This window comes from Rattus norvegicus, chromosome X, assembly GCF_036323735.1.
Source record: "Rattus norvegicus strain BN/NHsdMcwi chromosome X, GRCr8, whole genome shotgun sequence".
NCBI lineage: Eukaryota > Metazoa > Chordata > Mammalia > Rodentia > Muridae > Rattus > Rattus norvegicus.
The window spans coordinates 3,923,516-3,946,617 of record NC_086039.1 but is presented as its reverse complement, the minus strand read 5'-3'; the positions used below and the strand labels follow the sequence as shown (position 1 = coordinate 3,946,617).

Here is a 23,102-nt window from a genome sequence, read left to right as displayed (position 1 = left end):
GTTTACAGCCCTGACATCCTGAGTCTGTCCCTCCTCCTTCCATTGCCTGTATAGTCTTCCTGTCAGCTTTTGCTTCCGGAACTCTGAACGGGTGTTTGGATTTGGTCTTAACAAATCTGCAATGGTCAGTGGATCTTTTCCCTCAGGACAAAGTTGCAGAAAAGAAGCTGCAACCACAACTACTGACTTGATAAGAACTTCAGTGGTGTGGAGACACTGCAGTGTTGCAAGTTCAAATGGAAAGTTATCGTAGGCTACCTGTAGCCCTCTGCCCCAGCCATTTATTACCCACCTCTGTATATAACCTTCCAGACCCCTGGCTCCTACCACCCTAAGCAGGTCTTCAGACAGCATCAGGGTCTATGGTGTAGACTCCCCAGCTTTGCAGGGACCTGCAGCCTTCTTGATGTTCCCATCAATGCATTTTAAAGTGTTTTATGATTTGTTTTGTTACATAAAACATCACGGAACTGATTTGGAGTTGAGCCTATGTTCCCAGGACATAGTCAATTAGTTTGGCTCCAGAATAAACAGCCTCTTACCTTCTTTGAGATGACAGTTGTGTTTTTACCTCTGTGCTCTCTGATTTCAGAAAATCAGACTTGATTTAAATAAAGACACGTCCATAAACAATGTCCAAATTAAAAAAAATGTATATGACCATTTACTTATAAGTCAGTTTAGTGCCATGTAAACAATATGTAAACATAAGCATGGGTAACAATATGTACATATATCCACACATAAAAACAAATTTAAGGGCCAGTGAAATAGCTCATCAAGTTCAAAACTGAATGACCTGAGTTCAAGTCCTGGAAGCCACATGAAGGTAGGAGAGAATCAATGCCATAAAGTCATTCTCTGACCTCCACATGCACACTGTAGTAGTACATGCAACCCCAAACACACATATTATTTGTCTATAGACACATGAAACACCCACATGGCAGCTCACAACCATCTGTAATTCCAGTTCCACAAGATCTGATGCTTTCTTCTGGCTTCTGTGGGCACCAGGCACACACATGGTGCACAGACATACATGTAGCCAAAAAACTCATACACATAATAAAGTTATAAAAAGAATCTTTTTCTCCTTTTTCTTTCTGAGACAGGATTTTCTCTGTGTAACCCTTGTGTAACCCTGGCTGTCCTGGAACTTACTCTGTAGACCAGGCTGGCCTTGAACTCCCATGTGCTAGGATTAAAGGCATGTACCACCACTGCAGAGCTCAAAATTGTTTTTTCTTTATTTTTATTTGTTTGGGTGTTTTGTCTGCATGTATGCAGTGCCTACAGAGACTGGATGAAGGTATATAATTATAGATGGATGTGAGCTGCCATGTGGGAGCTGGGTCTTTTAGGTCCTTTGGAAGAGCAGCCAATGTTCTTTTTTTTTTAAAAGGTTTATTTATTTTATGTGTATACTGTAGCTGTCTTCATGCACACCAGAAGAGGGTGTCAGATCCCATTACTGATGGTTGTGAGCCACCATGTGGTTGCTGGGAATTGAACTCAAGACCTCTGCAAGAGCAGTCAGTGCTCTTAACCACTGAGCCATCTCTCCAGCCCCGCAGCCAATGTTCTTAACTGCTGAACCACCCCCCCCTTTGTTATTTTTGAGATTGGGTCCTAGTAAGTTGTTCAGGCTCGTCTTGAATTTACTCTGTATCCTAGGTTGATCTGAAAATTATAATTTTCTAATCCATCTGTTTCCTGAGTAGTTAGGATTATTGGCTTCTGTATTTAGGTCCAGCCTGTTTTATATAGGAAAAGAAAATGGCAACAAAGAAATTAAGGACATTTTCCTGGGTAAGTCACACCCATGTGTAGAATAATTACCAGTATTGTAGTAAATTCACCTTATAATAATAAAAATCACACCCAAGGTAGGGTTTAACATTATATTGAGACATGTCTTACAGTAAGAAGTGAGTGCAGGCTCAGATGAACTTTACCTGTATATTCAATGGTTCCAAGAACTAGGTCCTTTCCACTTGGGAAAAACTGTAAAAAAAAAAAAATCTTTATTTCTTTTTCTCTCATTTCAGACAGCTTTTGAGACATTTCCTTTGACGTGCTTTCTCCCTTGAACTGGATCATAAGACTAAAAGACCTTGTTTCTGTGAACCGCGTCTTTGTCTGATGCTTCTGATAAGAGAGCATAAGAACCCTGAGATAGGGTTTAAACTCAAAACCCAGACATCTGCTAAAAGAGGACTGTGAATATCTAATCAAAAGATTTTCACAGCATGATGGCCGTTATCTCCAATCCCAGCACTAGGGAGCATCGAGGAAGACAGGAGGATCACAAGATCAAGGCAGGATCAGGTAAATGTCTTTAAAACCAAAAGAAGAAGTTTAAGAAAGAAAAAAACGAAGAAAGGAAGGAAGAAAGAAGGAAGGAAGGAAGAAAGAAAGAAAGGACGAAAGAGAGAGAAAGAAAGAAAGGAACAAAGAAGGAAAGGAAGGAAGAAAGGGGGAATAAAGAAGTGTGGTTTGTTGCTTATTTTCATCAAAGTATGCTTATAACATTTATTTTTTCTAATCAGCAGTGTGCTGGGAAATGCAAGTTATTTATATCAGAGGCTGTTAGCATTTTATCACTTTTGGCTTTTCTCTTTTATGGTGGTTGTGGAGACTGCAGGAGATTCTAGTCTTTTTTTTTCCCTAGCAGTTCTGGCACAATTAGAGGGTATTTTATCATCTGGACCCCTGTCTCCGTCTTCAGTGGTATCGTCCGCATGAACCAATACTGTTTTAACCTGACTTTACCCCCTCATCCCAGTGGTAGCTTCAAGGAGAGGATTGTAACACCTTGACTCCTACCTGCACTTGCTCCATTTGCCTCCCTTTTAGATTATGATACACCTCGGTGCCCGTGGTTAAGGGGATTCGTTTTGCTTCGCTAAACTCTGCACATGCACAGACCCACAGAGTGCAGTGTTCTTCTGGCAGCTTGCCTCCAGGAGAGATGCCTCTACCCCACCGCCCTCTCTTGCCCCGCCTTCTGTGACCAGCACGTTGTACGGAATGGGTGTCTAGATGGCGGCCCTCACAAAGAACTGTCTTGGCACCGCCATGCTGGTCTCCTGACAGCATTACCCACAGCCAAAGTCTCTGCAGATCCTTCACTGCACCTTGTTCAGTGTGAGTAGACTGCAACCACTCAACCCTTACGATTGTGTGCAAAATCAAAGGCTCTAGAAAGTGCAATAGCCGGTCAAGGACAGGAAGCAGAAAAGCCACCCCCCCCCCCGCCCCGGGGGTTTAAGTCTCTTGGCGCGCATCTCTAAAGCTAGTGCTAGAGGTTATCTGGTGTGACAGTCGCTCAGCTGATTTTCAAATGATGTCTTTGTTGCGTTTGGGGTCGGGCGGGGGATGAGAAACTGCCCGTTTTGGGTGACACTGGTGGTAAATGAAAGGGAACGGGAGTTTGTGCTCGTCAGGAATAAGGACCTCTGGGGTGTTGGGATTACTTCCAACACCTTGTCTTGTTGATAGTGTTGGGATTTTCCCTTATCAGTCTCTACAGAAGCATGCTAATTTTATGACTTGGTCCAAATAACAAATTTTCGGCTTTGGTTTTCTTGCTCCTCTTTGACATGCTTTTGTTTTCTTCTGTCCCTCCTTCCCTCCCTTTTTTCCTTCTTCTTGAGACTGGTTCTCAGTGCCACTACATCTGCCAAGCTTCTATTTTCTATTTCTCTACATTTTGACTCATAGCTCTACTATTTTATTTTTTGCTAACTTATAAATTCATTAATGTTCAATTTTTATTTTTTTAAAAAAATACTTTCTCCTTTAATCTTTCTAGCCTACAATCCCAGCTCTCGGGAGGCTGGGGCAGGGGGATTGCTTGCTGTTTAAGGCTAAACAGCAAGACCTTGTCTCAGGAAACAAAAAAATAAAAACAAAATCTCTAGCAATATTTTATATATATCATCTTATTATTGAGTTTTATGGTCAGTTTTATTGACTGATTCTTTTTAAAGTTTGTCTTATTTCTGTAGAGAGGGGAGTTCCTGTCAAAGGGCAGGTGTGGAGGTCAGAGCACAACTTTATTGAGTTGGTTCTTTCTTTCTGCCTTTACATGGGTTTTCAGGTTGAATTTGGGTCGTTAGACTTTCATCATCCCTCATCTACCCTGATTGACTCTTTAATTCACTTTTGGGAAAGTTGACTATTATTATCATCATATTATCATTGGCATGGAATTTTGCTGGTCTACTGGTTCAAGTGGTCCTCCTGTGTCTCAGCCTCCCCTGCAGGTAGGATTCCAGACATTTGCCTTGCTAAGACTTGATGGTTTTTTACAAATCAACTTATGCTATGTCTATTGGACTGCTATTTTACATGTGTCAATTTTGGTGTTTTAAGATTTTGTTTTAAATTTAATAGAAAAGTTAATAGAAAGGGCCTTTCCATGTACCCCAGGCTGTTCTGTAGTACAGGGATTACAGATACGCAAATGTACACCACTATGGTTGCCATTTCTGGCCTCTTTTCAGTTACATTTTGTTTACTTGTGTGTGTGTGTGTGTGTGTGTGTGTGTGTGTGTGTGTGTGTGTGTATGTGTAGTTTTAGGAAGTCAATTCTCTCCTTCTACCATGTGGACTCTGGGGATTGAATTCAGGTTCTCAGGGTTGTCAATAAGTGCTGAGTCATCTCCTCAACCCATATTTTATCTTTTAAAGTTAGTGAATTAGTGAATTAATTTGTGTGTTATTAACTGATTAATTGGTTAATTAACTCATTAATTAATCACAAGGCCTTGTGTACTTATAATAAACTAGTACCACTAAACTACATCCCAAGGCCATTTAAACAGTTTTGTTTATTTATTTTTATGTGTATGAATCTTCTGCCTGAATGTATGTCTGTGGACCATGTGCATCTTTGGGGCCTTAAGAGTCCAGAAGACTAGATCCCTAGGGATTAGTTACAGGCAGTTGGGAGCTGCTGTATGGTGCTCCCTGTGGAAGAGCAGCCAGTGTTCCTAATTCTGACCCATCTCTCCAGCCCCAAGCCTGTTTTTGTTGTAAAAGAACAGACTTCTTTAATTGCATAGGTCTAGCTTCTTTAACAAGTTTATTCTTTTTTAGGTTTAAAAATGGATTTTTAAAATGTCTGTATATTTGTCTGTGTAAGTGTATGTCATGTGTGCCCTCAGAGGCCAGCTGGATTGGCAGGCAATTGTGAGCTAGGAACTGATTTTAGGTCTTCTAGAAGAGCAGCGAGTGTGCTTTTAACAGCCATCTTAAGAGCAAGTGCTCTTAACTGCTGAATCTTCTCTCCAGCACTGCAAGTTTATTGCTATTTTATTATTTATAATAAATGTTATAATACTTCAACATATGTATTGCTATTTTATAAATAGATTTTGAAAGTCATTTATATATTCCCATTGCTATTATAGAGGAAAAATGCTTTTCTAATGTTATCTTGTAATCCAGTTCATTATGTATCTAAATTAGGAATCCCAACTTAGAGCCTGCTAGGTAATCCTAGCACTAAGAAGGCAAATTCAGGAAGATCACCACAAGTTCTAGGCCAGCTTGGTTTACATAAGTAGGTTACCCAGGGCTATGTATTAAAGACCCTGTCTCAAAAACAAAAAGAGAAAGGAAAGAAGAAGAATAGAAAAAAAGAAAAGAATCATTGAGCTAAAGAGATGGTTCAGCTGTTAAAAGCACTTGCTGTTCTTGTAGAAGACCTGAGTTGAGAGTTCTGATATCCTCTCTTAACCTCTGTGGCACTGCACACACACGGTGCACGTGCATACATGTAGGTAAATACTCATAATATAAAAATAATTTTAATAAATAATATCATTGGCAAGGAAACAATTATCATTTCTTCTCAATATTTACTCTGAAAATATCATATAGAATTTACATAACAATGTTAAGTTCTAGTGGACATCTCTTTTTTAATTGATTCTTTTTGAGACATGTTCTCATTATACAGTCCTGGCTGGTCTACAGTTCACTACATGAATCAGACCTGTCTCAAACTTATAGAAATCTAGCTCTGCCTCCTGGGAGCTTTGATTAAAGACATGTGCCACCATATCTGGCCTGGACATTGATTCATTAACTAACTTGTTAATGAACCTCAGTGATGTGGATAAAACCCAGGGCCCCATTGAACTGCATCTCAGCTCATTAAAAACAAACAACAAACAAAAAATCATTTTTAAAATGTATATGTCCAGCTCCTTTAGACTTTTTTTTCAATATATAAGTCTTTTATTGTTCCCACAGAGCCCAAACTGTACTTGTGATCAGGATCTTGTTTCTGAAGCTAGGAAACTGAGGTCTCATTCGTCAGGCTGCTGCACGGTTCCCTTCTCAGAAACATAGATGCCATCCAAAAACTTCCTGATATCCTTGTTTTTAACTGTTGTGGCTTGCTGAATCAGAGCCGCTGAATTTGAAACAAGTTCAATATCATTTCCTTCAAGGATTAACTCATCCTTCTGGGCTTGAGAGACAGAACAAGCAACACCTGTCCTCATCCGAACCCTCCGGATGTATTTTTCACCCAAGAAATTTCGGATTTCAACCAGAGACCCATTCTCCTGAATAATGACGTTGATAGGGAAGTGAGCATCCACAGACCTCATCTCGTAACAGAAGCCCAGTGTCACACCCTTGATCATGTTCTGAACGTGACTGCAGATGGTTCTGACAGTGGCCAGTTCCTTACTGTTACCCCACCACTTGTCAACACAGAGCCTTTTCTTTTTCTTTCCAAGAAGACTCAGCTCTACATTGATGTGATTGAAGTCCCTCCGCAGAGTTCCTCTGGGGTCCCTCACAATGACTGTGCACCCCTTCAGAGTGATGTCGACATTTTCTGGAATGTCGACAGTCTCATTGCTGAGAATGGTGGTCTTCATTCTCCCAGTAGATGGGGCAAAGAGCTCCTTTAGACTTTTTTAAGTGTGTGTGTGTGCTTGCATGTACTTGTGTGTGTGTGTGTGTGTGTGTTTTGTTAGGGATTGAATCCAGAGCCTCATGCTGACTGACCTATACCTTCAGCCCTTTTTTTTTAATTAATGTCACTAACAGCAGGTTAATCATTCTGCTTTTTGGGCAATGTTTCATAAGTGATTTTTGCCTCATGTGAGTTACTTAGCTTTTATTTTGAACTTTTGTTTTCTTTCTTCTTCCTCCTCCTCCTTCGAGACAGGATTTCTCTATGTAGTTTTGGTTGTCTCAGAACTCTCTCTGTAGACCAAGCTGGCCTTGAACTCATAGATCTGCTTGCCTCTGCCGCCCTGGTGCTAGGAAGGATTACTATGCCTGACTTAGTTTGAACTTTTATTAGTAATGGTTGCTGAATTGTATGAGATGCTTTATTTGGTCTCAGTTAATAGTTTCACATTTCCCCTTGATTTGTTGATATAATGACAATAACATTAATGTTTGGAAAGAGGTTGTGATAGCCTCTTAGTTGTCAACATGACTATATCTGGAATTAATAAAAATCCAAGCAGCTGAGCATACCCGTGTTGGATTTTTCTTTTTTGGATTATATTTGTGGTACAATACCCACTCTAAATCCAGCTAATTTGAGGTCACAAGATCCTCTGTAAATCTGGGCCACACCTCTTGGTGTGAGGTCAGTGTGTGAAATGACATGGTATGGTAGTTTTATTTGCCCGTTTGCTTCCCAGTTGAGGCATGGCCTTGCTGGACTAGGTGTAGCCTCAGTGGAGGTGTGTCACTAGGGATGGGCTTTGAGGTTTCCACACCAGGCCCAGCCTCTGGCTCTGCAGGCAACTTTCAGATCAGATGTGAGCTTTCAGTGACTGTTCACATGCTGTGCCTTGCTCTCCACTGTGATGATCATGGACTAGTCCTCTGAAACTGTAAGCAAGCCCCAGTTAAATGCTTTATTCTATATTGCTGTAAGCATAGATTTTTGTCAACCTACTTTAATTAGGGTTCAACCTCCCCTCTAGCTCACCATCTACCTGAGGTAGTGGAAAAGAAAGGATATTAAAACACAGGGAAAGTGGACTCGTTTAGAAATAGTTCTTTGGGGGCAATTCCAATCTTTGTTGTTCTCAGTCCAGTCTGCTAGCAGACACCACGCGAATCAGCAGCTGTAGTCCACTCAGTTCACTTGGCAGACATCACACATGAATCAGCAAGGGCAGTTCAATCCAGAAGAAACCACAAGGCTCAAGGCTTGCCAATCAGCCCAAGTCTGAGGAAGTGGCTGGAGGCTTCAGGAACCTCACGAGAAGTTCTTTGGTGAGTTTCTCTTCATAAAGAGAAGTGGAGCTCAGCAACACAATGTAAGGCTTAATAAAATGTATTGGTTTAATACATGCGTGTCATCAATGAAGAATAATAAGGCAGAGCAAAGCTAACCAATGCTCAAGCTCCTAGTGTCTGTGAGGTCATATTTATATTCTTTGTAAACAACATTAGTCCTTTCATGCATTTGCTATAGTAATACATCCTTTCACCTGTGTCTTTCCCAGCAAAACATCATTATAACCAAAGATGGTCTCCAAAGAAACCAGAAATTTCCACTTTAAGTTGCCTTGGTCATGGTGTCTCCTCACAGTAATAGATGGGTAATACTATTATTTTAGGGGTTCTTTCTGTCTCTGTAGAGCCATTGAACCTCACACCTTACTAGAGGTGCAGAATCTTATACACTCTTCAGCTTTGGAAGAAGGGGTTGAAGCCCCAGGTGAACATGCCATCGAATGAGAAATCACCTCAGAGATTTCCTGCTTTGATTCCAGAAGAACCTGGCAGATCAATTGAGGTAAGAATCCCCTTCCATTTGTTTGTTTTTTTTCTTTTACCCTTTTTTGCAGTGGTGGGGGCAGAACCCAGGGTCCCAGGCAGGTTCTAGAAGTGCTTTATAACTATGCTGCTTTCTTGGACTTGTTACTTCTTTAGATGTCTTTCTTTTTATTTTTTTTTGATTCTTTTTTTTTTTCGGAGCTGGGGATCGAACCCAGGGCCTTGCGCTTCCTAGGCAAGCGCTCTACCACTGAGCTAAATCCCCAACCCCTCTTTTTATTTTTTTAAGTAGAGCTGAGCATAGGTTTATTAAGGAAAAGTGAGAAAGGATTCCCAAGAGTGGGAAGGATTACAATGGAGAAAATTGTTTGGGGGTTTTGAGATAGCATCATCTTATGTAGCTTTGGCTAGCCTTGAACTCATGGCGGTCCTCTTGCCTTAGTCTCTAATGTTCTAGGATCACCAGTGTGTGTGCCACCATATCTGGGTTTGTGTTTCTTTTGAAGTAATTATAGATTCATCTGAGTGTGGTTTACTCAGTTTCCCATAGTGGCAATTCCATGAAATCTTTGTAGATCATTTCTTGGATTCTCATATAGAGAGCACTTTTATGGCCACAGAATCACTCCTTTTTTTCCTTGTTGGGGGAGGGAATCTGGGGCTTGTGCAGACTATGCAAATACTATTATTGAGCTGCACCAGTGTCTCTTATTTTACCTTTAAAAGCGAAGACCACTTTCTCTCCTACTTCCCCCTTAATCTTTTCCAACCATTCATATGTTCTCTAATACAGTACAGGTGAATCAGTTAAAGAATGTTATGTAATCAGACCATGCTTTTTGAGGATTCTCTCTTTTCACTCAGCATAATTCTCCATAAATTTATCCAGATTGCTGTATGTGACATAATAGTTTGTTCATTCTTATTTCTAAGTAGTAGTCCTTGGTGTATGGAACACATTTTTGCATTCATTGGTTAGCGAACATCTTTATTGTTTGTACCGCTTGTTTTCCCCATTGTTTTAAAATTCTTTTTCTTTTTCTTCTTTTTTAACACAGCATCTTACTATGTGTAGTCTTAGCTGGCCTGGAGCTCACTGTGTAGAACAGGCTGGTCGCACACTCAAAGAAACCCACCTGCCTCTGCTTCTGCTTCCTAAGTGCTGAGAGCAATCTTACCAACCCTCTTTCTTTTTTTTTTTAAAGATTTTATTTATTTTATGTATGTGAGCACACTGTTGCTGTCTTCAGACACACCAGAAGAGGGCATCAGATCCCATTACAGATGGTTGTGAGCCACCATGTGGTTGCTGGGAATTGAACTCAGGACCTCTGGAAGAGCAGTCAGTGTTCTTAACCACTGAGCCATCTCTCCAGCCTGCTAACCCTCTTTCTTTATACTTTTTTCTGTATATTTTTTGTAGGGCTATGGTTTAAACTTGGAGCCTTACATATCATAAGACTATAAAATTTGGTACTTGGTATGTGATAATTTGATAGATACACACACACACACACACACACACACACACACATAAGGGATGTAACAATCATTAGTGCTCGAATAGATAAAATAATGTATATATACAAAGTGTAATGTTATTTAGCCAGAAAAGGATTTTTTTTCAAAACATCTAGATGTTTTATTTAAAGAGACAGTACAGGGTACACTGCAAGGGAGCAGTAGACTACCTGAGCTAGAGTACTGAGGAGACATAAAAAATTGTCCTGTCATTTGCAGCAAAATGGGTGGAACCAAAGGACACTACATATATATATATATGTATATATATATATATATATATGTATGTATATGTATATATATTTATTTTTTTCTTTGCCAAGTAGTTTATTTCTAAAACTTCATTTATAGCAAATAACTATCTAGAGCTATGTCATACCATAAACTTGGTAAACAAAAGGCTACTCAACACTGAAAGTCTTCTATGACCAGTAAGTCTTTAACAAGTGCAAAAAAGGGATCAAAACCATGCCATTGACAAGTACCTTACCCCAGGACTCCTGGACGGCTTGCCAGTTTTTAGTCTTTGGAGGTCCCTGAAAACCATTTTAATGTTACCATGTTACTGCTGCTGAATAATAGTGCAAGTGCTAAAATGCAAAATTCAGATGTACAGGCAAAGGACATTATATTAAACAAATAGGTCAAAATGTAGAAATTCTACCTAGTCTCTCATGTGTGGATATTATAAAGATTAATTGGAATGTACAATAGTGATTACTAGAGTCTGGGAAGGTACAGCGATGAGGATATAATTGGAAATTGCATAGCAGGTACCCAAACACAATTAGATGGGTAATCTTTCTGTAAAAAGTTTTTCCTGCAGTTCTAAGAATGAAACTCAGAGACCTTGCACGTGCTAACGCAGGCACTTCACCACTAAGCTGCATCACAAGCCTGGACATAATATTTTTGTTATGAGGTTTTAAAACTGTTTCACCCAGTGAAGTACAGTCAGATAACACCAAGTAGAATTTGAAGCTTCTTCTTGTGAAAGGCCAGTGCTTCTGTCTTCGTGTCCAGCGTCTCTTGCATACACGAACTACTTCAGTGTATATCTTGCAGTTCTTCATTTCTGTTTCTACAGAAACCTGTGTAGATCCAGGTACAGAGTTATAACTTAGTCGTCTAGTCTTGTTTCTTTCAGATAAGTTTTCATGTGACCCAAGCTGACCTGGAACTTGATACATAGCCAAGGAAGGGCCTAATCTTCCCACCTCCTCCTCCTCCTAAGTACTGTCAGTCTAATAAGTGGTAAATTAACATGGTTCTAGAGCTTTTCAAGGGGTCCTCTCTAAAGTATAGAATCAAGTAAGACATGAAACAAGGTATCTGGCATGGCTCTTTCTCTTCGCCTCCCGAGGGGGCTTATGCGTTCTCCCTCATGTACCCTGCTCTGATCACTGCAGACTGTTATTACAAGGGCTCTGTGTCATTTGAAAATGTGGCTGTGGATTTCACCCGACAGGAGTGGCACAGACTGGACCCTACCCAGAGGATTATGCACAAGGATGTGATGCTGGAGACCTATAGTCACTTGGCATCAGTAGGTGAGAATGAATGTGTCTGGGGTTATCCCTGGGAGCATGTGGTGACTGTCATAAAATGGGCCACCACTGCAGTTTAGTGATATTTTACTTTGAGATTTAAGAATTATAGTTGACTGATCAATTTAGGGCTCTGGGAAGAATGTGTGTTCTCACAACCCCAAATATAAGGTTTAAATGGGCCCTTTCCTTATACAGCTCATGAAAGATGTACCTTCTTCCTCCATCAGGTGTCCTAAAACTCAAACTTCTTGGCCCATATCTGTGTCATTTCCTATTAACAGGCTTCTGCATTGCCAAACCAGACATGATCTTCAAGTTGGAGCAGGGAGAAGAACTGTGGCTATTAGAAGAGGAATCCTCAGGCCGGGCTTACTCAGGCGAGTGAGCAAGAACTGGATAGATTGAATACGTGGGAAGCCAGACCCCAGGAATTTAGGTCAAAAGGCATCCTTATGTAATAGTTTCCAGGAGTCTTTTTAGAGCCTTAGGCTCTTTCAAATAAGGACAGGAGGTCTACATGTTTCGGAAAACTAAATTATCTACACAAATTTTATGCTCACATTTTAGTACTAGTATATTTTAATGTTTACAGTGGTATCTGCTGCACTTAATAGCCTTGCATCATGTTAGAAATTTATTCTTCTGTTTCTTCATTGAAGTGGATGCTTATGATATCAGACATCTGTACACATATTCTCTTAGTTATACACTAAAAATTAAAGGAGTGTCAAATATGTGCTGACACGTAGAAATACATTCTAGGTATTGGAATCCAGCAGTAAATACATAACTCTGTTCTCTTGGAGTTTGCAATCTAGTGAGGGAAGGAATCTAGAAACAAACAGATATGTAGTAGATTAGGTGGTAAAAAGAAAACCAATTCAAGAAAGTCAGCCACTGATGTGCACTTTTAGGGACTATATCCAGGGAAAGGTTTTTAAAAGGGGAGGGTCAACATTAGTGTGCAAATATCAGTGAATCAAGAGACAGAGCTGCATAGATTAAGTGTGCTCTGGACAGAGAACCATGATTGCTGATCCTTATCTGAGAAATTCATCCTGGGACTGGTGAAGAGGTCTGTGAATTAGCAAGGGGGCACATTTTAGGTAGACTTTTTCTTTTTCTTTTTCTTTTGTTTGTCTGGAACAGGTCTCACTGTACAGCCAAGCTGGCCTGAAACTCATGAACCTCCTGCTTCAGTCTCCCAATTACTGGGATTTCCAGTGTGTATTACTGAATAGGTGCAAATTATAGAGTTATAAAGGTTATGTTAATTATTTTATATTATGAGAGGGGAAGCCATTTGGGGATTTTACATAAAAGAATGACACACTTTTTGTTTTTAAAGGACCTGTGTCTTTGCTGTGTGGCAACAGTTCAACTGAGAGTAATGCCCTTGTGCCAGAGAACAACATTTTTCAGCATCAGAGTATTCAAACTGTGAATAGAAATTTTTTTTATAATAGATGTGAGGAAGATTTCCATGAGGAAAAAGGCTTTGTTCAACATCAAAGGATTCCCACCAGAGATAAAACCTTTGGATATCATGAATGTGGAAAAGTGTACTGCAGGAAATCTAACCTTGTTGAGCACCTGCGAACCCACATGGGAGAGAGACCCTATGAGTGTGGTGAATGTGCAAAGACCTTCAGTGCAAGATCCCACTTCATTGCTCATCAGAAAACTGATGAATGTCATGAATGTGGGAAATCTTTTGGCAGAAAGTCACAACTCATTCTACACTGCAGAACACACACGGGAGAGAGGCCCTACAAATGTACTGAATGTGGGAAAACCTTTTCTGAGAAGGCAACTCTCACAATCCACCAGAGGACTCACACTGGTGAGAGGCCTTATAAATGCAATGAATGTGGTAAGACATTTTGTGTCAAGATATCCCTCACCCAACACCTCAGAACTCACACGGGGAAGAAACCCTATGAATGTGGGGACTGTGGGAAAAACTTCCATGCCAAGAAATCCCTAAACCAGCATCAAAGGATTCACACAGGTGAGAAGCCCTATGAGTGTGGAGACTGTGGGAAATTCTTTTGAATCAAAATGACTCTCAATAATCATCGGAGAACCCACACAGGGGAAAAGCCCTATCATTGTAGTGACTGTGGGAAAGCTTTCCGGGTACACTCATCTCTGGGAATCCATCAGAGAATCCATCCTGGAGAGAAGCCCTATGGATGTAATGAATGTGGGAATGCTTTCTATGTGAAAGCCCGGCTCATTGAACATCAACGTGTGCATTCAGGAGAGAAACCCTATGAATGAAATGACTGTGGAAAGATCTTTAGCATGAAAAAATCCCTTCGTCAACACAGGAGAACTCACACTGGTGAGAAGGCTTATGAATGCCATGAGTGTGGGAATGCCTTTTATGTGAAAGTGCGCCTCTTTGAGCATCAGCGAATTCATACAGGAGAAAGGCCTTTTGAATGTCGGAAATGTGGAAAGGGCTTCTGTCGGAAAGCCCACCTCACAGAACACCAGAGAACACATTTGGGCCAATCCTTGCTCTGTGCATTGGAGAAAAGTTCTTGACAATTCCCTCGATCCCCACAACTGGGTCAAGCCCCCAGGGGCATCTAATGAAGCAGAACATTCAATGCACATTTGCCACAGTATGGTACTTAGACTCATATTAAAATGTGTCTTGATCTCTTTATGCCAATATTCCATCTCATTATTGTTTACTTTTTTTTGAGACAGTTTGTAGGCCAGGTTGGCCTTGAACTTTTGCCTTGGTCTCCTGGTACTTTGATAAAGGTAGGCAGTTTGCCTGGCTGGTTTCATTTATATGTCTCTATTTAGTGATGAAGTCAAACACATTGTCTGATAATTAGCTATCTCAATATTTTTCTAATGTGTACTGACTGCTCAGATTCTTTACTGTTTCCTAATGAGATGTTTATCTTTTATATTCTGATTTAAATATTATCACAGTCTGGTTTAAATGTTGTCATTGTTGTTACTGCTTTATATGTAAGCAATATAAAGCTATTCATTCATATGTTACAATATCTTCTCTCAGACTATAGCTGGTTCTTTAAGTTTGCTAACTTTTTTCTTGTACTGTACTGAACTTTTATGTTTCACATATTGTCTGTTTCAAGGTGATGATATTTATGTATACTTTCCTCAAAAGTTAAGATTGTTTTTAAACATTTTAAATTTGAATCTACTGTGAAATATTTTTGATATCATATGGAGCCTACAATGTATAATACTATACTGTTAAATTTTACAGAAATGGTGTCACACTGTAGGTAAAATCTTGGTAGTTGTTTTGTTTTCAAGTGTCGTTAGCTTCCTAAGATCTGTCCCTGTTGGTAGTTAACTACAGGTCTTGTGCCAGTTATTAAGCTATTCTGTTCTTACTGTAAGCCTACTCTACTAGATTGTACTTTGTGACTCTTAAAACATTCTGCCTTGTCAGCTGCTCCCAACTGGAATTTGGCTAATAAGAAACTATATATAGCTGGGTAGTAGTGGTGCAGACCTTTAATCCCAGCATGTGGGAGGCAGAGTCTGGTAGATCTCTAGTTCAAGGCCAGCCTTGTCTACAGACCAATTTCCAGGACAGCCAAGGCTACACAGAGAAACCGTCTCTAAAGGAAAAAAGATACTAGATATATGGTTTAGGCTAAAGATGAAGGGACTTAATCTTTTCTCATTCTCATGACTTCCTTGTTCATCCAAATGTCTTTCCAACATCACTTCTACACAGTGATAGTAGAGTCCTGTTGGCAGTTTCATTAGATGTTCAATCCTTGAAAGAACCAGCCTTGTGGTATTTCGACTTCTTGAGATAAGGGTCAGCTGGCTGATGTCACCTCCTTAAGGCTTCAAGCCCTATCATGTGCAACCCCTCCCATGCCCTTCTAATTATTTTTTATTAAAAATGGGAATCTTCATTATATAACCCAGGCTTACTTAGAGCTCACAATCTTCTTATAACCATCTCTCTTCCACATCTTGGTATCACAAGCTTGTTCCTTTTACTTTTAAATAATTCTGAGTTCATTCTTTGTTACTGATAAGTGATGCTAGGCTGGAAGAAAGTGAAAGTAAAGGTCCTCTGCAGTGTCTACTTTCCAGGCACCAGTTCAGACATTAGAACATGCTGGCTCCCTCTGTTAAAATGTCATGGTCACTGGTTAGTAATTGCCTGGTAGCTGAGGAATTAAAAAAAAATTTTTTGAGACAGGGTCTCAGTATGTAGCCCTGGCTGGTCTGAAACTCATGATATAGACCAAGCTTTACTTGAACTCATAGAGATTATAATAAAAAATTTCTAAGGTATTTGTCATTCATTTTCAAGCACTGGCTTTCCACTTGTATACAAAACATCAATGAGCATGGCCTTTCAACAACGGATAACAATCCATCACCTGCTTGTAATGAATTGCAAAGCTAAGGGTGAACCAGTGACAGGCAGGGGCTTTAAACTGTTCCAAAGCTAATAAAACCAAAAGGTAGGCAGACAGCAACAGATATCATTTATTCCTTCTTTATCTAAAGATAAGGAAACTAGAAGGGACACTGGCAATAAATGCAGGTAGTTTTTATTTTAGAAATATCATGAATTCTAGGTGGCCCAAAGCAACTCTTAGCTGACTATAAGGTTAACCCAAGTGACATTAAGGTCAAACATTTTCTCCTTGGTTGGCCCCAAAGGGTAGAGCTCACTGCCTTCATGTCCAAGATCCATGTCATCTTTAAAGGATGCCTTTTCAATAAAACTACAAAGAACAAAGTGTTACTAAGCAGTTTGGCCCTTAAACCTGATGCCTTGGTTTGCATGTATTTAAAAAGAAACTAGATCCTGTAGGCATAATTTTTTTGCAACCTACTTTTAGTAAGTGTTCACCCTCTCCTCTAGTCTACCACCCATCAGAGGTAGGGGAAGAGAAAAGTTATTAGGATATGGGGAAAGTGGACCTATTTAGCAATAGTTCTTTGGGGGTGAGCTCAATCATTTTTGTCAGCAGTTCAGTACAGTAGCAAACACCAAATATGAATCAGCAGCTGCAATTCAGTCCTCTTGGCAGGCAGATGCCACACACAAACCAGCAATTGGAGCCATTCTTCTTGGCAGTCAGACACACACACCAGCAGCTGCAGTTCAAGCCTGAAGAAACCACAAGGCTCACTAGCCAGCCCAAGGTGGCTGAAGGGGGAAACTACCTGCAGGAACCTCACGAGGAGCAATTCTTTGGCAAGTTTCTCTCAATAGGCACATTACCACAAACAGAGCTCAACAATGCTATGTAAGGTGAACCAATACATGTGTGTCCTTAACGAAGAATAGCAAACCAAAACAAAGCTCAGTTCCCAGTGTCTGTGGGGTCATATTTATACTCCTTCAACATGGGTCCTTTCATATGTCTATTGCAGCATCCTTTCACCTGTGTCTGCTTCAGGAAAACATTCTTTCACTTGTTTGCTTTAACAACACATCCTTTCACCTATGTACCCCAGCAAAACATTTGACATAATGGACTTTCCAAACAAACCAGAAGTTTCCACTTCAAGAGACTGTAAAGGAAACAGATTTAATCAATGTTTGAGCAAATCCCAAAACAAGAAAGACCCCTACTTTCCCTCTACCATTCCTCTACCATTACTGTAGTTTTGTAAAAGAAATGAAACAAAAGCTAGAAAATATGCACATGTTAAATGTGAGATAAGCTCTCAGAACTTGATGAAATCACTTCCTCAAAGTAAAGTTCCTCCTCTGGCATTTGGGTGCCAGTGCCTTTGAGTCTTAAACTTCTCTCAGCATGGGGCTCTTGGGGGTCCACTGTTTTAGGATCCTTGTTTTCAAAGCAGGAGGGAAGGGCACACATTTTTTTCCCATCTTTATTAACTTGAGTATTCCTTATTTACATTTCAATTGTTATTCCCTTTCCCGGTTTCCAGGCCAACATCCCCCTAACCCCTTCCCATCCTCCCCCCATTACCGCCCTCCCCCCAACAATCACGTTCACTGGGGGTTCAGTCTTGGCAGGACCAAGAGCTTCCCCTTCCACTGGTGCTCTTACTAGGTTATTCATTGCTACCTATGAGGTCAGAGTCCAGGGTCAGTCCATGTATAGTCTTTAGGTAGTGGCTTAGTCCCTGGAAGCTCTGGTTGCTTGGCATTGTTGTTCATATGGGGTCTCGAGCCCCTTCAAGCTCTTCCAGTCCTTTCTCTAATTCCTTCAACGGGGGTCCCGTTCTCAGTTCAGTGGTTTGCTGCTGGCATTTGCCTATGTATTTCTGTATTCTGGCTGTGTCTCTCAGGAGTGATCTACATCCGGTTCCTGTCGGCCTGCACTTCTTTGCTTCATCCATCTTGTCTAATTGGGTGGCTGTATATGTATGGGCCACATGGGGGCAGGCTCTGAATGGGTGTTCCTTCTGCCTCTGTTCTAAACTTTGCCTCCCTATTCCCTGCCAAGGGTATTCTTGTTCCCCTTTTAAAGAAGGAATGAAGCATTCGCATTTTGGTCATCCCTCTTACATCTAGGGTAATTCAAGCATTTGGGCTAATATCCACTTATCAATGAGTGCATAACATGTATGTCTTTCTGTGATTGGGTGACCCATCCAGCAGGTCCAGTTATTAAGGGTTTCGAAGGGGTGTTACCCTTGAGCCAATGGGGGGCGAGAGAAGAAGGAGACCAAGCAAGATTCTATTGTCAAGATCTCGTTTATTGGGATGAATGTTACAGCTTTTAAGGCTTTCAGGTAGGGGGAGTGACCTTTGTGAAACACGAAGGAGAAGGAGATGAGGGTATAGGCAGTGATAGCTGGAGGCAAAGAGGTCAGGTGGTAGACGATGAGGTCAGGCAGTGGAGACACCCGGTGTTGACTCAGGAGATAACTGATTTTTCCTTAGGCTGAAGCATCCCGTGAATGTTATCTTCCTGTGCCGTAAATTCATGGGAGAGGCTTTTCTCCCACAATCTCGAGGCTTTATGGCAGTCATCTTAGAGGAGTATGTGTGGCCCAGAGTCACGTAACCACTTTGAGCTATACAGTCACAAAACGGCCAGGCCCAAATCCAATACGGCTCCCTACAATTGGGTTACCTCACTCAGGATGATGTTTTCCAGTTCCATCCATTTGCCTATGAATTTCATAAAGTCATCATTTTTGATAGCTGAGTAATATTCCATTGTGTAGATGTACCACATTTTCTGTATCCATTCCTCTGTTGAACGGCATCTGGGTTCTTTCCTCAGCTCCTTGACTATTATAAATAAGGCTGCTATGAACATAGTGGAGCATGTGTCTTTGTTATATGTTGGGGCATGTTTTGGGTATATGCCCAAGAGAGGTATAGCTGGGTCCTCAGGTAGTTCAATGTCCAATTTTCTGAGGAACCTCCAGACTGATTTCCAGAGTGGTTGTACCAGTCTGCAAGCCCACCAACAATGGAGGAGTGTTCCTCTTTCTCCACATCCTTGCCAACATTTGCTGTCACCTGAGTTTTTGATCTTAGCCATTCTCACTGGTGTGAGGTGAAGTCTCAGGGTTGTTTTGATTTGCATTTCCCTGATGACTAAAGATGTTGAACATTTCTTGAGGTGTTTCTCAGCCATTCGTCATTCCTCAGCTGCAAATTCTTTGTTTAGCTCTGAACTCCACTTTTAATAGGGTTATTTGTTTCCCTGCAGTCTAACTTCTTGAGCTCTTTGTAAATTTTGGATATAAGCCCTCTATTTGTTGTAGGATTGATAAAGATCTTTTCCCAATCTGTTGGTTGCTGTTTTGTCCTAACTACAGTGTCCTTTGCCTTATAGAAGCTTTGCAGTTTTATGAGATGGTTGGGAGACTTTTAATAACTTCTTCTATTTCTTTTGGAGTTATGGGGTTGTTTAAATGGTTTATCTGTTCCTGATTTAACTTGGGTACCTGGTATCTGTCTAGGAAATTGTTCATTCCCTGCAGATTTTCAAGTTTTGTTGAATGTAGGCTTTTGTAGTAGGATCTGATGATTTTTTGAATTTCCTCAGATTCTGTAGTTATGTCTCCCTTTTCACTTCTGATTTTGTTAATTTGGACACTCTCTTTGTGCTCTGGTTAGTCTGGCTAAGGGTTTATCTATCTTGTTGATTTTCCCAAAGAACCAGCTTTTGGTTCTGTTCATTCTTTCTATGGTCCTTTTTGTTTCTACTTGGTTGATTTCAGCTCTGAGTTTGATTATTTCCTGCCTTCTACTCTTCCTGGGTGTATTTGCTTCTTTTTGTTCTAGAGCTTTTAGGTGTGCTGTCAAGCTGCTGATATATGCTCTCTCCTGTTTCTTTCTGCAGGCATTCAGAGCTATGAGTTTTCCTCTTAGCACAGCTTTCATTGTGTCCCCGAAGTTTGGGTATGTTGTATCTTCATTTTCATTAAATTCTAAGAAGTCTTTAATTTCTTTCTTTATTTCTTCCTTGACCAGGTTATCATTGAATAGAGCATTATTCAACTTCCCTGTATATGCGGGCATTCTTTCCTTATTATTATTGAAGCCCAGCTTTATCCCGTGGTGGTCTGACAGGACACATGCAATTATTTCTATCTTTCTGTATCTGTTGAGGCCTGTTTTATGACTTATTATATGGTCAATTTTGGAGAAAGTACCATGAGGTGGTGAGAAGAAGGCATATCCTTTTGTTTTAGGATAGAATATTCTATAAATATCTGTTAAATCCATTTGGTTCATGACTTCTCTTAGTCTTTCTATGTCTCTGTTTAATTTCTGTTTCCATGATCTGTCCATTGATGAGAGTGAAGTGTTGAAATCCCCTACTATTATTGTTTGAGGTGCAATGTGTGTGTTGAGCTTTAGTAAGGTTTCTTTTATGTATGTAGGTGCCCTTGTATTTGCAGCATAGATATTTAGGATTGAGAGTTCATCTTGGTGGCTTTTTCCTTTGAATATGAAGTGTCTTTCCTTATCTTTTTTGATGTCTTTTGGTTGAAAATTGATTTTATTCGATATTAGAATGGCTACTCCAGCTTGCTTCTTCAGAACATTTGCTTGAAAAATTGTTTTCCAGCCTTTCACTCTGAAGTAGAGTCTGTCTTTGTCTCTGAGGTGTGTTTCCTGTAGGCAGCAAAATGTTGGGTACTCACTGTGTATCCAGTTTGTTAATCTGTGTCTTTTTATTGGGGAATTGAGTCCATTGATGTTGAGAGATATTAAGTAATAGTGATTGTTGCTTCCTGTTATATTCGTATTTGAATGTGAGATTATGTTTCTGCTTGTCTTCTCTTTGTTTTGTTGCAGAACAATTAGTTTCTTGCTTTTTCTAGGGCGTAGCTTGCCTCCTTGTGTTGGGCTTTACCATTTATTATCCTTTGTAGCACTGGATTTTTAAAAAGATATTGTGTAAATTTGGTTTTGTCAAGGAATATCTTGGTTTCTCCATCTATGTTAATTGAGAGCTTTGCTGGATACAGTAACCTGGGCTGGCATTTGTGTTCTCTTAGTGTCTGTATGACATCGGTCCAGGATCTTCTGGTTTTCATAGTCTCTGGTGAGAAGTCTCGTGTAATTCTGATAGGTCTGCATTTATATGTTACTTGACCTCTTTCCCTTACTGCTTTTAATATTCATTCTTTGTTTTGCAGATTTGGTGTTTTGAGTATTATGTGACAGGAGGAGTTTTTTTTCCTGGTCCAGTCTATATGGAGTTCTGTAGGCTTCTTGTATGTTTATGGGCATCTCTTTCTTTAGGTTAGGGAAGTTTTCTTGTATGATTTTGTTGAAGATATTTACTGGTCTTTTGAGTTGGGAGTCTTCACCCTCTTCTATACCTATTATCCTTAGGTTTGATCTTCTCATTTTGTCCTGGATTTCCTGTATGTTTTGAACCAGTAGCTTTTTCCGCTTTACATTATCTTTGACCATTGTGTCAATCAATGATTTCTATGGAAACTTCTGCTCCTGATATTCTCTCTTCTATCTCTTGCATTCTGTTGGTGATGCTTGTATCTACGGCTCCTTGTCTCTTCCTTTGGTTTTCTATATCCAGGGTTGTTTCCCTGTGTCCTTTCTTTATTGCTTCTATTTCAATTTTTAATTCCTTCATCTGTTTGATTGTGTTTTCCTGGAATTCTTTCAGGGATTTTTGCATTTCCTCTCTATAGGCCTCTGCTTGTTTATTTGTGTTTTCTTGCATTTCTCTAAGGGAATTCTTTATGTCTTTCTTGAAGTCCTCCATCATCATGATCAAATGTGATTTTAAATCTAGATCTTGCTTTTCTGGTGTATTTGGATATTCAGTGTTTGCTTTGGTGGGAAAATTGGGCTCCTATGTTGCCATGTAGTCTTGGCTTCTGTTGCTTGGGTTCCTGCGCTTGCCTCTCGCCATCAGATTATCTCTAGTGTTACTTTGTTCTGCTATTTCTGACAGTGGCTAGAGTGTCCTATAGGCCTGTGTGTCAGGAGTGCTGTAGACCTGTTTTGCTGTTTTCTTTCAGCCTGTTATGGGAACAGAGTGTTCTGCTTTCATGTGTGTAGTCGTTCCTGTCTACTGGTCTTCAAGTGTTCCTGTGGGAGTGTGTACTGTGTCTGTCCACCAGGCAGGTCACTTGGAGCAGAAAAGTTGGTCTTACTGAGAACGGGACCCCCGTTGAAGGAATCAGAGAAAGGACTGGAAGAGCTTGAAGGGGCTTGAGACCCCTTATGAACAACAATGCCAACCAACCAGAGCTTCCAGGGACTAAGCCACTACCCAAAGACTATACATGGAATGACCTGGGCTCCAACCTCATAGGCAGCATTGAATATCCTCGTAAGAGTACCAGTGGAAGGGAAAGCCCTTGGTTCTGCCAAGACTGAATACCTAGTGAACACGATTGTTGGGCGGGGGTAATGGGGGAAGGATGGGGAGGTGAACACCCATATAGAAGGGGAGGTGGAGGGCTAGGGGGATGTTGGTCCGGAAACCGGGAAGGGGAATAACAATCTCAATGTAAATAAGAAATACTCAAGTTAATAAAGATAAAAAAAATAAAAAAGATTTGTTTTGAATGACAAACTAGTATGTGCCACAAAAAAAAGAAAGAAAGAAAGAAAGAGAAGAAGAAAAGAAAAAGAAAAAGAAAAGAAATTTGGTCTTACCTCTGGTCTCAAGCCTGGAGTCCCTTCTCAAATCCGGGTTCCAGCTCTCAGTGAGGCCAGCAACCAGAAGCACCTGCCCCGCCTTTGCTTGGGACCCTGTGCACAGGGGGCCCAGATGGCGCTAGGCATTTGGCGTTTTCCTC

The 23,102-nt window shown here is 40.4% G+C and overlaps 2 protein-coding genes across 2 annotated transcripts; one reads left to right on the top strand and one right to left on the bottom strand.

Annotated features, from left to right (window-relative positions):
- The first annotated feature begins 1,738 nt into the window (after nt 1–1,738).
- LOC100911510 (zinc finger protein 157-like) lies at nt 1,739–22,681 on the top strand. The gene is given in 5 exon segments (XM_063280427.1): nt 1,739–3,150; nt 8,637–8,794; nt 11,720–11,846; nt 12,128–12,223; nt 13,195–22,681. Coding segments are annotated over 4 exon segments (1,500 nt in total). The 5' UTR covers nt 1,739–3,150; nt 8,637–8,722; the 3' UTR covers nt 14,400–22,681.
- LOC103690796 (60S ribosomal protein L9-like) lies at nt 6,236–6,905 on the bottom strand. The gene has a single exon (XM_039100279.2). The coding sequence runs from the start codon at nt 6,903–6,905 to the stop codon at nt 6,324–6,326; it is 582 nt and encodes a 193-aa protein (XP_038956207.1). The 3' UTR covers nt 6,236–6,323.
- Nucleotides 22,682–23,102: the final 421 nt, after the last annotated feature.